This window comes from Embiotoca jacksoni, unplaced genomic scaffold, assembly GCF_022577435.1.
Source record: "Embiotoca jacksoni isolate LCO1_2020_lvr unplaced genomic scaffold, fEmbJac1.0.p SCAF_48, whole genome shotgun sequence".
In the NCBI taxonomy this organism is placed as follows: Eukaryota; Metazoa; Chordata; class Actinopteri; family Embiotocidae; genus Embiotoca; species Embiotoca jacksoni.
Window position 1 is genome coordinate 1,888,718 of NW_027185401.1, and position 12,749 is coordinate 1,901,466.

At 40.9% G+C, this 12,749-nt stretch overlaps 1 protein-coding gene across 1 annotated transcript; it reads left to right on the top strand.

Moving 5' to 3' along the window:
• The first annotated feature begins 11,460 nt into the window (after positions 1–11,460).
• LOC138210752 (zinc finger protein 233-like) lies at positions 11,461–12,399 on the top strand. The gene has a single exon (XM_069170047.1). It carries the CDS (start codon positions 11,623–11,625, stop codon positions 12,334–12,336), a length of 714 nt encoding a protein of 237 aa, XP_069026148.1. The 5' UTR covers positions 11,461–11,622; the 3' UTR covers positions 12,337–12,399.
• Positions 12,400–12,749: the final 350 nt, after the last annotated feature.

A 12,749-nucleotide genomic window follows, 5' to 3' on the forward strand; every position in this document is an offset into this window, starting at 1 on the left:
ATTATCACATATGTGCATAATAAAATATTTTTTGAATATATTCTGTGTGTGTAAATTTTCCCAAAATGGTAGTATCTGATGATATGGCAGGTTGTGTAATCATGTTTTTCTGTCACTTTAGGAAAATGGCATGGGCTTAAGCAGGCAGAGGACAGTGGAAGTGCTTGTGGAACAAGGAAGAGGGGACTGAATATGCTTGTGTAACTTGGACAATGATGTACAGGACAGGGGACATTTTATTCATTTTCATTCAGAAATAACAGTTTCTCAACAGTTTTTGGTTTTAAACGATTCCTTTTTTTTAACACAACCTCTCCGGCCTTTGAAAACACCCTTTCACAGGGTACAGAAGATGCTGGCGTGCACAAAAACGCAAGAGCAAGTCTATATAAATTTGGATACAGTAATTTTTGCCTCTCCCAGTACTCCAGAGGGTTTTCCAGCCTGTTTATATTTGGCTCTGAAAGGTAGCGCTGGACCTCCACAGTGGCATCTGCTGTCACATTTTGAGTCTTCCGTGCCTCCATGACGCTGGTGTCTAAAGGATGCCACAGTTTGCTACCTAAGAGGAAACCACAGATCATGTTACTAAGTGTTCTCATAGGAATAATTGATCTCAAAATGTAAAATAATAGATTACCTCCTGTGACATCACGAGAGGTGGAAGCCTGGGGGATTTCCTCTCTGCTTTGTGTTGACCGTATAATGGTGGCACACTCGGAGGTCAGTCGTTTTATTGCTTCGGTGGCTTTTGTTTGGCTGAAAAATCCTATTGCTTTAAATCGGGGGTCCAGGAGGGAAGCAAGAGACACGATGCTCGTCGACTGCAAAGTGTACAGCTTCTCCCGGAGTTGCCTGATGAGCTGGTCTCCCATTTCCAATGCTGCTGCAGGTGCCGGCTTTGTTATTTCCTCCTGAAGGGTGTGCTCCAGCATCTTCACGAGGGGGACAACTTTGGAGACAGACACATTTTCCTCTGCCGACAGCTCTACGGTGGCATCGTAGAAGGGAGACAGCAAAGAAAGGCACCCTCCAACAATGTTGAACTCTTCTGATGTTAGGAAGGGGATGTCATGTTGTAACCCAGCTAACGCTGCTCCTACTGGCTCCCTTTGCTCCACCAAACGTTGCAGCATCAAATATGTGCTGCTCCATCTGGTCTCCACTTCTTGCATTGGCTTCATGTTTGCCATCCCCAGATGAAGTTGCACTTGTGTAAGCTTCTCCTTTAAAGATGCAGATGAGTAGGCCATTAAATCACTGCAGTAGGAACACAGACAAACTATTAGCGTTATTAGAAATTGAAATAAAGGGAAAGAGCATACCTTAGCAGTGGTGCTGCTTCTAAAGAAGCCAACCAGCTTCCGTGCTTTGGCCCGGATGCCAGAGAGCGCAGGCTGCTGGTCAAGTGCCTTCTTCACTATCAGATTCAGTGTGTGTGCAATGCAAATATGGTGCCGAAGCTTCAGCTCTCTCACACAGGCAACCATATTGGGAGCACCATCAGTGACCATACATGTCACCTTATTAGCGATTCCCCATTCCTCCATCAGGGAGGCTTTCACACGAGCTATATTTTCAGCAGTGTGTGATTGGGGGAATGCCTGCACTCCTAACAGCACTGAACTGAGTGTGGTTTTCTCACCCACAAAATGGCATGTTACAGCCAGGTAGGCATCCATATTGATGGATGTCCACATGTCAGAAGTAAAGCTAACAGCAGCCACCTTTTCCACTTTAGCCTTCTCCTTAGCTGACTCATACTTGGCCTCCACCGTGGCCTTCAGAGCCTAAAGGAAAAAATATATAGTGCTGAACTGTGAGACACAATAAAGTACTCATTTGTTTCATGCATGCACCCATACATACCTGCCTTGTAGGGAGAACATAATTAGGATCCAGTTTGGACACAAATGCCCTGAATCCAACATCATCCACAATACTGAAGGGCTGTGTGTCCTTCACTATCATGGAGACGAGGGCTTCATCCAGCTCTTGTTTTCTGGTGGCTGGTTAAAAGAGAATAAATACAGTGTCTGTTACCTGTCTTTATTTGCACAATAAACAAAGGTGAACAGGGAAAAATTGTGATGGTGCATTTGTAATATTGTAATGACTTACCTTGGCTGGGTGAAGCTCCAGTTTCCTCCTTATTCTCATGCAAGGCACGGTAACGCCTCAGCATGGATGAGGTGTTGTTATTGTACCCCAACTCCTTGGAGCACAATAAACACCTCACCTTTGAATAAAATAAGAAACTGTGAAAAATACAGTTCTTGATAAGCAAACCTAATGTGTCTGAAATAGAGTTAGATTTAGCTTATTAGGAGTTATTAAATCAAAGTGTTCCCACACAGGGGAAATCCTCCTTTTCCCAGCTGGCTCCATGTTATCACCTCCTTCTCTCCTCACTCTCCTAAATCTCCAAACTATCTCTCTCTCTAACTTCTCCAAACTATCTCTCTCTCTAACTTCTCCAAACTATCTCTCTCTCTCTAAACTCTCCAAACTATCCAAACTCTCAACTGACCTCAACTCTCCACCAACAACCCACATTTTGAACGGAGCCTGAGGGGTTTATATTGATGTCAAACCTCCCGGCAAAATCTGAACCACTTCCCGAAGCAGTCACGTGGTACAGCCGGGCAGCGAGGCTTCGGACGTCATCATTTTTGGCTCCTCCCCTAAATGAAGCAAGCCTCGACACGCGCTTCGAGGAAACGCCCCCTCCGTTACTCGACACGCTTCGAAGCGTCGGCACATCTCGTAACATCACTAGTAGTCGTCCTTCATCATGTTGTTTGTTGTAGCCTGTAATGCCGAGTGCTAGCGCAATGCAGCATCCATTCATTCTGCACACGTGGCTTAATTAACACTGCATGCTTTCTTCAGCGCTCTGTTGAGATCTTGTTTAGTTCATCACTGACGTATGATATGTGTTCCTGAGTCTCATTGTTTCAAGTATTCTGACTGTGTTTTTGTTCCTTGAATCGACGTGAACACTTTGTGTTAGTTATGCCACACGGCGTCGAGTTGCCATTAACTTATTCTTTATTAAGTTACATTATTCTTACGTTGTGTGTTCTTCTTCTGTTTCAGAACCACACAAACACACTAACCCACGAATGTGAGCAAACCCCCTCCGTTCTGGGTGACTAACTAAGTTGAATAAAAGTTCTTTCACTGGAACCTCTGGACTCAGTAGTGATTTGACCAGTCACTTCAGTGGTGGGCTGTGATTTCTGGAACCCCAGTTTATTATCGAGGCCACAGTCAGCCAATCTCTTCGTTTCAGTGAATACAGATCAGATATAAAATCACATCCGTGTATCATTGATCCCAAATGAAGCAAAAATTACTTAATAAGCTTAAAGATATATTATAATGCCAGAATCATGTGACACGTCATGAGTGAAACACAGACGGCTACAGCGGTAAAATTTAACATAAATTTCCTGGAGAGAAGTGGGTCAATGTGTGTAGTGAGGTGAATTAATTACATTTTATTGGATTAAATTCACTAACATGTACAAACTCTTCTGACGGGTAAATTTCTTTATTTTTATGAGCACCTAAAATAATGAGACCTGAAGTGAACCAACACCGAACAAGTTACAGGTTTTGTTAACGTGTGAAACGTCATGACTTGTTTGTCTCTGTGGTTTGTGTTTCTATCTCTGTGGTTTGTGCGCTGTTGCTCTTTGTATTAATAGCATAACCTTATTAACAGGTTTGACATGAGCAAAAATGCCATGTCACCAACACCTCACTCCAAGATCCGTCACTATTATTCTCCAAGATTCATTTTTAGACTTTTTCTTGTCATTTCTATCAGACTAAAAACACTGTAAATATCGGGTCATAAAAAGAGAGCAGGAAGTTTATGGTCTCTGCTTTTACTCCGTCAAAGTTCATTTCTCTGATCTCAATTTACGGTTTGAGCTGTTTCTCTCTTCGATGAATAACACAGCTCCTTCCTGGAATCATTCTTCCACCGGAGTGAACGGTTGTAACTGTCGACGTCTTATTAAACCCACAATGTGGAGGCTGCAGAGCAGAAACCCCCGCAGCCCGTCTGCTGCAGGAAAGGAAGTTTTCATTAGCAGTCAACAGGTTTTTTTTGGTTTTTCTAACCACAGATTCATATCTGCAGCTGTTATGAGCTCCCCTCTCTGTCGTTGGTCTTCCTTCTTTACTCGAAATAACTTTTTCCACTGCGCCCCCCGTCTGCCAAGAGTTGAAACTGAACGTCATCGCCCACCTGAAGCTCGGGGCACGTTAGTTTTACACTTGACATTAATGCAGAAGTACTTCGGTACATCACAAAATGACCTGGAGGTTTTTACACCTTTTTATAGTTAAATTATGAATCAGCAGAACAGGAGAGAACGTACACGTATACAAAAATTAAATGACCCCGCTGTCCGAGCTGAATCACATGAATATACAACAAAACAAAAACAAAAAAAAGGAGAAATTTACAAAGAAAGAAAATGCAACACGAGAAAATTAAACTCAATCTACTCTAATTCAAGTTATCGCTATCAATGAGTGATTAAGATTCATGAATTAATTGACCCAGTAAGAGGAACATCAAAGTGCACTTTCGGTTGTCAACTTTAAACAAATTCACCTCATAAGTTCCACTGACACACCAACCTACTGGGAATTAAACTGATTCTCTACTACTAATAAACACGCCGTTCATTTCTTCAGCATTCAGACTTCAGCCCTGATTTATCAAAAAGCTGCATGATTGTTGTTTTTGAGCATTTGTAGCTTCAGAGCAGCTCAATCTGCTGTATGTTCATGTGTGTAAACAACAGTGTCATCAGCGTAGAGCAGGGGTGTCAAACTCATTTTAGTTAAGGGGCCACATACTGCCCACTTTGATCTCAAGTGGGCCAGACCAGTAAAATCATAGCATAATAACGCATACATAACAACAATATTTCTCTTTGTTTAAATCATTGGTGAAGGTTTTTGGATGATAAACCCTGTTTTAAGGTCTTTCTACAACAAACTAGAAACATAAAGACCAAAAACTCAGACATCAGCCCACTGTTTATCTGCCCCGGCTCTCCTCTGCAGATTCCCTCGCTTTGTGACGCGTTTGACGTCAAACGCGTCACAAAGCGAGCAGCGAGCGCTGCTGCCTGTGGCACCGAGCGCTTCTTCCTCCGGAGCAGACGTCGCATTTACGCTGTTTTTGAAGCAATTACTGGATCGATTAAAACAAAAATAACACAACGTTTATACTCATAAACCTCCATATTCTCATAGAAATGCAATTTACGTCTTTCTGTAATTTTCACACTTAGCAAAGTCATCCGGCGGGCCGAGCTGGACCCGCTGGTGGGCCGGATCCGGCCCGCGGGCCGTATGTTTGACACCCCTGGCGTAGAGGTTTACTTTGACACTGACACAAGTTAAAACAAAATGATTCATACACAAAATAAATGATCAGGAGATGCAGACCTGAACCAGCTGGATCTCACACACCTGCTTGTTTAGATAAAAAACTGCACGTTCATGTTTATCTAAAATAGTACAGGAATGGTTTGTGTTTGTTTGTACAATGATATTCGTATCAGCCTGAACGTTTCTCTTTTTTTTACTTCAGTTTTGGATGGGAGAGAATTTATGTACAATCACGGTAAATTACTGTAAGCAGAGACCTGAAACAATAATGTTTTTTTGTTAGTTTATTGAGAATATTGTACTGAATAAATGAGAGGAACCTACAACCTACAATATTTAAAAATAAGAACAAGACGAAAGAAATGTTAACTGTTAAAATACCAACAAGGCAGCTAAAAATTCAGCTTAATTTCACGTTTTGTTTGTCACACTTTAAGTTTTTAAAAACATTTCGACAACTCTATCCAAGTCCACATTTAAACCAACCACACGTCAAAAATAAAATTTCTGAACACTGATTAAAGTTATATTTAAGATGACCAGTCAGCGAGCATGTGTTCAGTTGGTGGACGGTCTCTTGTTTCTCAGGCTCGTCATCAGAGAAAGTCCACAGCAGTACACCAGACTCTTCACTATCAGCACTGTGTACAACACGCAGAGCAGCTTCACCCTGCGCAGAGACTGGAAGGACACTGACAGACAGACAGAAAGACAGACAGACAGGTCATTCATCTCTCCACAGTCTGTTCAAATATATACATTTCTTGTGAATATCATTAATTTTTTTTATCGCTTTAACATTTCCTGGCGGGACGACCAGTTTTGCAAGAAGACACGTGTCCACTACAGTTTGACTGAAAGCTCAAAGACCCTTCAGGACCTGACCAAGCTTTAATATGACCCCTACACCGACAGCAGGTGATCTTACAGTCAGCTTGCTGCAGAGATGGAGGGTCTGTTGGTTCTGTCTCTGGAGGATCGGTGGTTGCTGGAGCTGGAACCTCTGAAATAAAATGGAGACAGATGTTTGGAGCTGCAGTGAGACATGTCCGTCCTCTTTGACAGAGTCTCCACGTGAAGCTGAATCCCTGCTGAACACAGTCACCAAGCCTTCATTACCTTCTTCTGTCTGGTTCTTCACTGTGTCCCACTCATGCTTGACGTAACAGTGGTATTTAAAGGTGTGGAGATCATCCTGATCAACCACCCTGATGGAGGCGGTGCGTCCCGGCTCTCTGAGCTCCAGCTGTTCTCCCTCAGAAGAGAGAGGCTCCTCCAGCGAGTCGCTCTTGTTCTGTCTTTTCCAGGAGAACTGGACCTCAGGAGGAAACATGGCTGAGGCCAGACACAGCAGGAAGGTCCTCCCCTCCAGGTGGGCTCTGCATGCTGCTGGGTACATGATTACCTCCGGCTTCACCACCGGCTTATCTGAAGTTTGACAGCAGCAACAAGCAGCACAGACACACAGTGACACAGTCAACAGCAGCTTCCAGCACTGCATTCAGTCTGATCCTGGAAACTACATGGACTCTGATCAATAAACTACTCATCAATACAGCACAAAGTTCACTACATACTGTGTTCACCTTCATATCAGACACAATCATCACTTCATGTATTCAAGTGTCACATGTAGAAGACTGAAAATGTTTGAATAATTAAATCATATTACAGCTTTATTTGCACAGTTATTATTTTACCAAATACATTAATGTAACTTAATGAAATACAATGAAATTTACATGAAATCAATGGAAAATATTTCTTCAATATAAAGGTAAATATAAAAATTTCTGCAGTTGCCTCTAAAGAGAGAAACATTGTTAATTGATTTAAAACTTTGTTTTAAACACATCAAAACACCAATACAGTTTAGATAATTATATTTTATAACAATTTTAAATAGTCTGTTATGTAAGACATTATTCTGAAATTGAAAATTCAAGTAATAAAATGTGTTCATTTAAATACCACCTTTTACATTTGCAAATATATATTTTTTAAATGCATATATATTTATTACATTTTTAAAGTAATGTATTTTCACGTTAAAGTTGTACCTTCATATAACAAATAGTTAACAAGAATTTAATGTTAACAATTTAGCTATTTATTGACTGTGCGATAAAATTAACATATATCCGTACTTTTCTTAAAAATACTTTTAAAAACATGAAACTTTAACTTAAACTTAAAATAAAGTATAATATTGGTTTTCCAAAACTTCAAGAGATGACTCAAAACTACTGAGATGATCAAACAGTTAATATTCATTAAGATATTAATTATCTGTCCAAAACAATTAACAGAAATGTTTACTTTATTATTAACAACAGGATTTAATCAGAACAATTAAGCTACTAATTGATGATTGATTAAAATTTTTTACTTTTCATAGTTTTGTTTCATAATTGTTTTTTTTTACGAAATTTTAAATTAACACAAAATCCTACTTACATTTATAATAAACACAATTATTTTGTTTTTCCAAAACATCAAGAGATGACACAAAACTACTGAGATGATTAAACAGTTAATATTCATTAAGATATTCATTAACTATCTGACACGATGATTTTAAACGTGTACTTTCGTGCACATTTAGAAGAACAATACAATATTAAATTAAATTTACCATAAATCTCATCTTGTTTTCAAAAGTCAAGTGATGATTTAGAACTACGCAGATAATCAAACACTAAATATTCCTACCAAAACTAAAATGTCACTTTTTGTGGATAATTTCATTCTCACGCAGAGAAAAATAAAAAGATTTAGTTGTTATGGGAGATTCAAACATATTTTCAGAAATTATAGATTTTTTTCTTATGTAACAATGTCTGCAAGATGAATTCTCTGCTATCTGTTAAAAAAAAATAACCTGTGAAGCCCGAAGCAGCAGAAACTGACTTTAAACACATTTTCAGTTTCTACAATAAAATAGCTGAAGCAAAATAAATGTTTGTTCTTACCTGTTACATACAGTTTAGTTCCAGAGCCAAAGATCCCCCCACAGTGAAACAGACTGATACAAAAACCTGTCTTCTGCTGAACGTGTCAGATGAAGTGAACGAGTCCAAAGTGTCATATTTCAGCTCCATGATGTGTTTCTTTCAGGTTCATATCAACATGACTGTCTCTTCTTCTGATGGATAAGATGGACGTGAGGTCACAGTGACCTTGACCTTTGACCTCGACATTTGACCTTCCAGTCAGTTTATCGTTGACGTAGTGAACCTTTGTGCAACATGTGAAGAAACTACCTCCAGGCATTCATGACATATTATATTCATGAGGATGGGTCAAAGTGAACTGACAGTGACCTTGACCTTTGACCTGTGACCTCCAAAATCCTTGAGTACAGGTGCTGATTTTATCCAAATTTGAAGAAATTCCTTCAAAGCGTTCTGAAATTCAAGGTGACAAGAATGGGATGACGGGATAGGAAAGACATGAGGTCACATTAACTTTGACCTTTGACCCTTGACCACCAAAATCAAGTTGTAATTCATCCTTTAGCCCGGTAAACGTTTGTACCAAGTTTGAAGAAGTTCTCTTGAGGCATTCTTGAGATATCGCGTTCACGTGTCGGTGAAGGAACCTGAAAACATAAAGACTCCCGTTATGGTTGTCGCTAAAAAATAAGATTTAAAGTACTTATATTTACAGAAGATGCAGCCTGTGTGTTCAATAATATAGTCACAGACTCTGATGTAAAACTACGTCACTTTTCTGACTCAGCACTTTTTATTTGACATTTTAACCCAACTAATGGTTCTTTAACTTCAGAAAATAAAAATGAGAACAAAAATATTGATCTTGAAAGCTGCTGAAAACCAAATGAAATAAATCTAAAATAAGTTCTGACAGCAGTAAAGAAAAACTTCCCTCAGCTCAGTCTGTTTGTGAGATGGAGGTGAAATGTGAACCTGAGCTGTGGTTTACTGCTCTCTTCCTGTCACAAACACTGTTTGACATCTGCTGGTTTTTGTTCAGGCTGCAGGGATCATTTCTCACTGTGGGTATCATCCTTATAACAGGAGCAGTAGTAGGTGGCTGAATGATGGAGTTTAACGTTCTGGATCTGCAGCTCCCAGCCGATCCCTTTATTCACTGAAGAGAAATCATCTTTCTGAGGATGATTGAACCCTGAATATATTTTTCCATTGCTCCTACCAATACCAAGAATCACTCTGAATGTTTCTGTTTCTTTCTTCTGGTACCACCACACATAATAACCACACTGGTCAGTTTGTTTACAGCTGAATGAGACTTTGTCTCCAACTTTCCTGGTCAGAGTTAAATCATCCTGAATGAGCTCTGCTGCCATGGCAACCAGCGCTGTGGAGACACGGACGGACAGATGAAGGTCAGCGTGACGGCGTTAGTTAAAGGTGAAGTTTGCCGGCTCCCGATTGGCTGGAAAACACTCACCTGAACACAGACAGCACAGAGCAGCAGCCGGGAGGAAAAACATTTCGTTTCTTCGGTGTGGCGGCGTTTCCTTCTGGTGAACCTGGAGAGAAGTGACGCTCCGACGCAGCCGAGGACGAACGAGGACGAGCCGTGAGAGACCAGACGAGGGACACGTGGTTTCTAACAGGTCCTCAAAACCCTCCCATCAGCCCCTGCAGCACAAAGACAAGACTGCTGCTGCTGATTGACAGCTCGGCTGAAGCTGCTCGTGCGGTTTCATCGTCTGGATTTGAAAAAAAAAGAAAAAAAAAATCTGGGTCACATGATGCAGAAACACTGAAAAACATTCAGGTTGGTGGTGAGTTTATAACACGGACTGTTATCTGATGTTTAAAATACAAAACTACAAATCCTCACAGCTCCTCAGAAACTGATTGAACTGATGGATTTAAATGAATTTAATGAAGTAAAAAAAAATTATATTCTTTGTTTTGATTCTTTTTATTGTTTGTCATATATCATATTATAAATATTTCCCATCGGATTCAGTCCGACATGTTTCAAACTTTATAATCTGCTCTCACATTTTAAATAAAGTTCTTCTTTGATTTATGAGTTCGTGGAAACGAAGCCGTCAGAGATTCTGCTGGAAACAGAGTCGACTGCAGCTTCTTCTTTTTTTGTCTCCTCCACCTTCCAGCTGATGTGAAATTCATCTCCAACGAGTCGTCTGGATCTCGTTGTACTTGCGGTGACTCGCCACAAGATGGCGCCGCCTCTCTTTGCTTCTTTATTGAAGACACAGACGGCAACAAAAATCCTCCTGATGATAAAATATCAGTGTCGCTGCTCATTCTGTCAAATCCATCACATAAACCCAGCGGAAGTTTCAGCTGGAAGTTGTGAGGTTTCACATTTAAAGGGATAGTTTCCTCACAAATGTTCCAGTTTTGAATGAAAGCAGTTAAAATCTGAAACAAATATTTTCCCCCAGATTCAGTCTGACCAATAGAAACTCCCGTCTCCAGCGTTGGCCCCGCCCACTACATCCAACTTAACCTTCAACAATGCTTTTGACTTGAGAGTGAAGGTTTTAAATTTGCAGCCAAAAGAATTCTAGTTTCACGAGCAAAATTCTTCATCTGTGACCAAAACTAACAAAACTTTAAGAGCAAATTTGTTGGCAATGCAATAATTTTATTCTCAGTTTATATATGTTTTACTTACAAACTTGATTTGTGATTGCAGTGCCAGAAATTTGCTTTTAAAACTATTATTTCATTTGCTTGCATAATAAAGACACAAAAATGCCCTTCATAGATGTTAATGTTCTCCAGCAGATGGCAGTAGCGTCAACAAGATCTCAATGAAGGCCGCTGTGCTCCTTTACAACAGTTCGGTCGACCCAGTCGACCCAGCGAGACCGTTGGGACGGACGTTAGAAACGCAGATACTCAATCGATGCCACTTTTATTTGTATTTTCAGGTAAGAAAATGACTAAACACTCGTATTAAGTTTGTTCTTGTTCGATATGCCGTCTGGTACGTTTGGTTGTACAAGACGGGACTCGTGAATGTCCGTAAGTCAAGGAGATAACCGGTGAAACTAGATGATCCTTTCATGCTAAAAACAAGACCGACTAGATTTAAAATGTAAATCTAAGATTATTTTACCCGGTTACACCGTTTTCTAGTCTAAGACTAGAAGTAAAAATCATTTGATGTCAAAAAGGCCTCTGGCCAGCTGGAAGGTGGAAGAGGTGAGAAAAACAAACTGACATCAACATGCACTACAGAACAACAACAACAACTGTGTGTTTTTCTGTCTTTACGTTAATAATCTTTTTCTCGCGTCTTTTCGTCCCTCCAGACGTCCCACAGCAACATGTCTGTCAGGAGGAGGAGGAGTTTCTCTCAGACCTTCAGCTCTGGAACGAGGAGAGGAACTCCGGTTTGGACCAGGAGGAACCAGAACCTCCGCAGATCAAAGAGGAAGAGGAGGAACTCGGTCGGGACGGAGAGCAGCTCGTTCTGAAGCTGGAGACGGAAACCTTCACGGGGACTCCAACTTTTGAGGAAAGCGACCGCAGCGACCCGGAACCGGACAGCGATCGCAGCTTTCTAGTCGCCGAGAGCCGAGATCAAAAAGGAGGCCGGCGCGCAAAGGCCGAGATGAAGCCGAAGAAGAGACGCCTCAGGAGCAACGCAGACGAGTCGGTCGCGTCCCAAACGGGTAAAAAGCCTCTAAAATGTGTCGTTTGCGGAAAGCGCTTCGACTACAAGTCCCACACGGACAAACATCGGAGGATCCACGCGGGCGAGAAGCCGTACTCGTGCCAAACGTGCGGGAAGCGCTTCACGCAGACGGCGCACGTGAAACGGCACATGACGATCCACACGGGCGACAAGCGCTACGCCTGCGACACCTGCGGCAAACGCTTCACCCAGACGTCGCACCTGAAAAAGCACACGAGGACTCACGCGGGGGAGAAGTCGTAGCGACCCCGGGGAACTTTTTCTCTACCGGAAGCGCTTATGAATCATAATGTTATTTATTTTATTTTTTTCATGAAACTTTTATTTTTATTTTTTATTATTATTAAATCAGGTTTCAATCTGTATCAGACTGCACAACCCGTGTAAGGTTGTCTTGATTGTGGAGGAATCTTTAGCAGAAAGCTCATTGCATTTTTACTTTTAGCAGTTCTGCATCTTTTTTTTCTTTTTTTTTCCACTAATAGTGTTTTTGGAAAACGTCACGTTAAAAGTCTTCACTGATGCGAACGCGTGGAAAAACGTTGACAAAGAAAAGGGGAAGTGTTAACGTTGCCATGGTTGCGGCGAGTTACACTTTGGGATTTTATGGTGCGTTCATAATTAAAAGTAAAAAGACACATTTTGTTGTATTTATT

Excerpts from the sequence above, each read along its gene's own strand:
- LOC138210752 (XM_069170047.1), top strand. The coding sequence starts at position 11,623 with ATGCACTACAGAACAACAACAACAACTGTGTGTTTTTCTGTCTTTACG.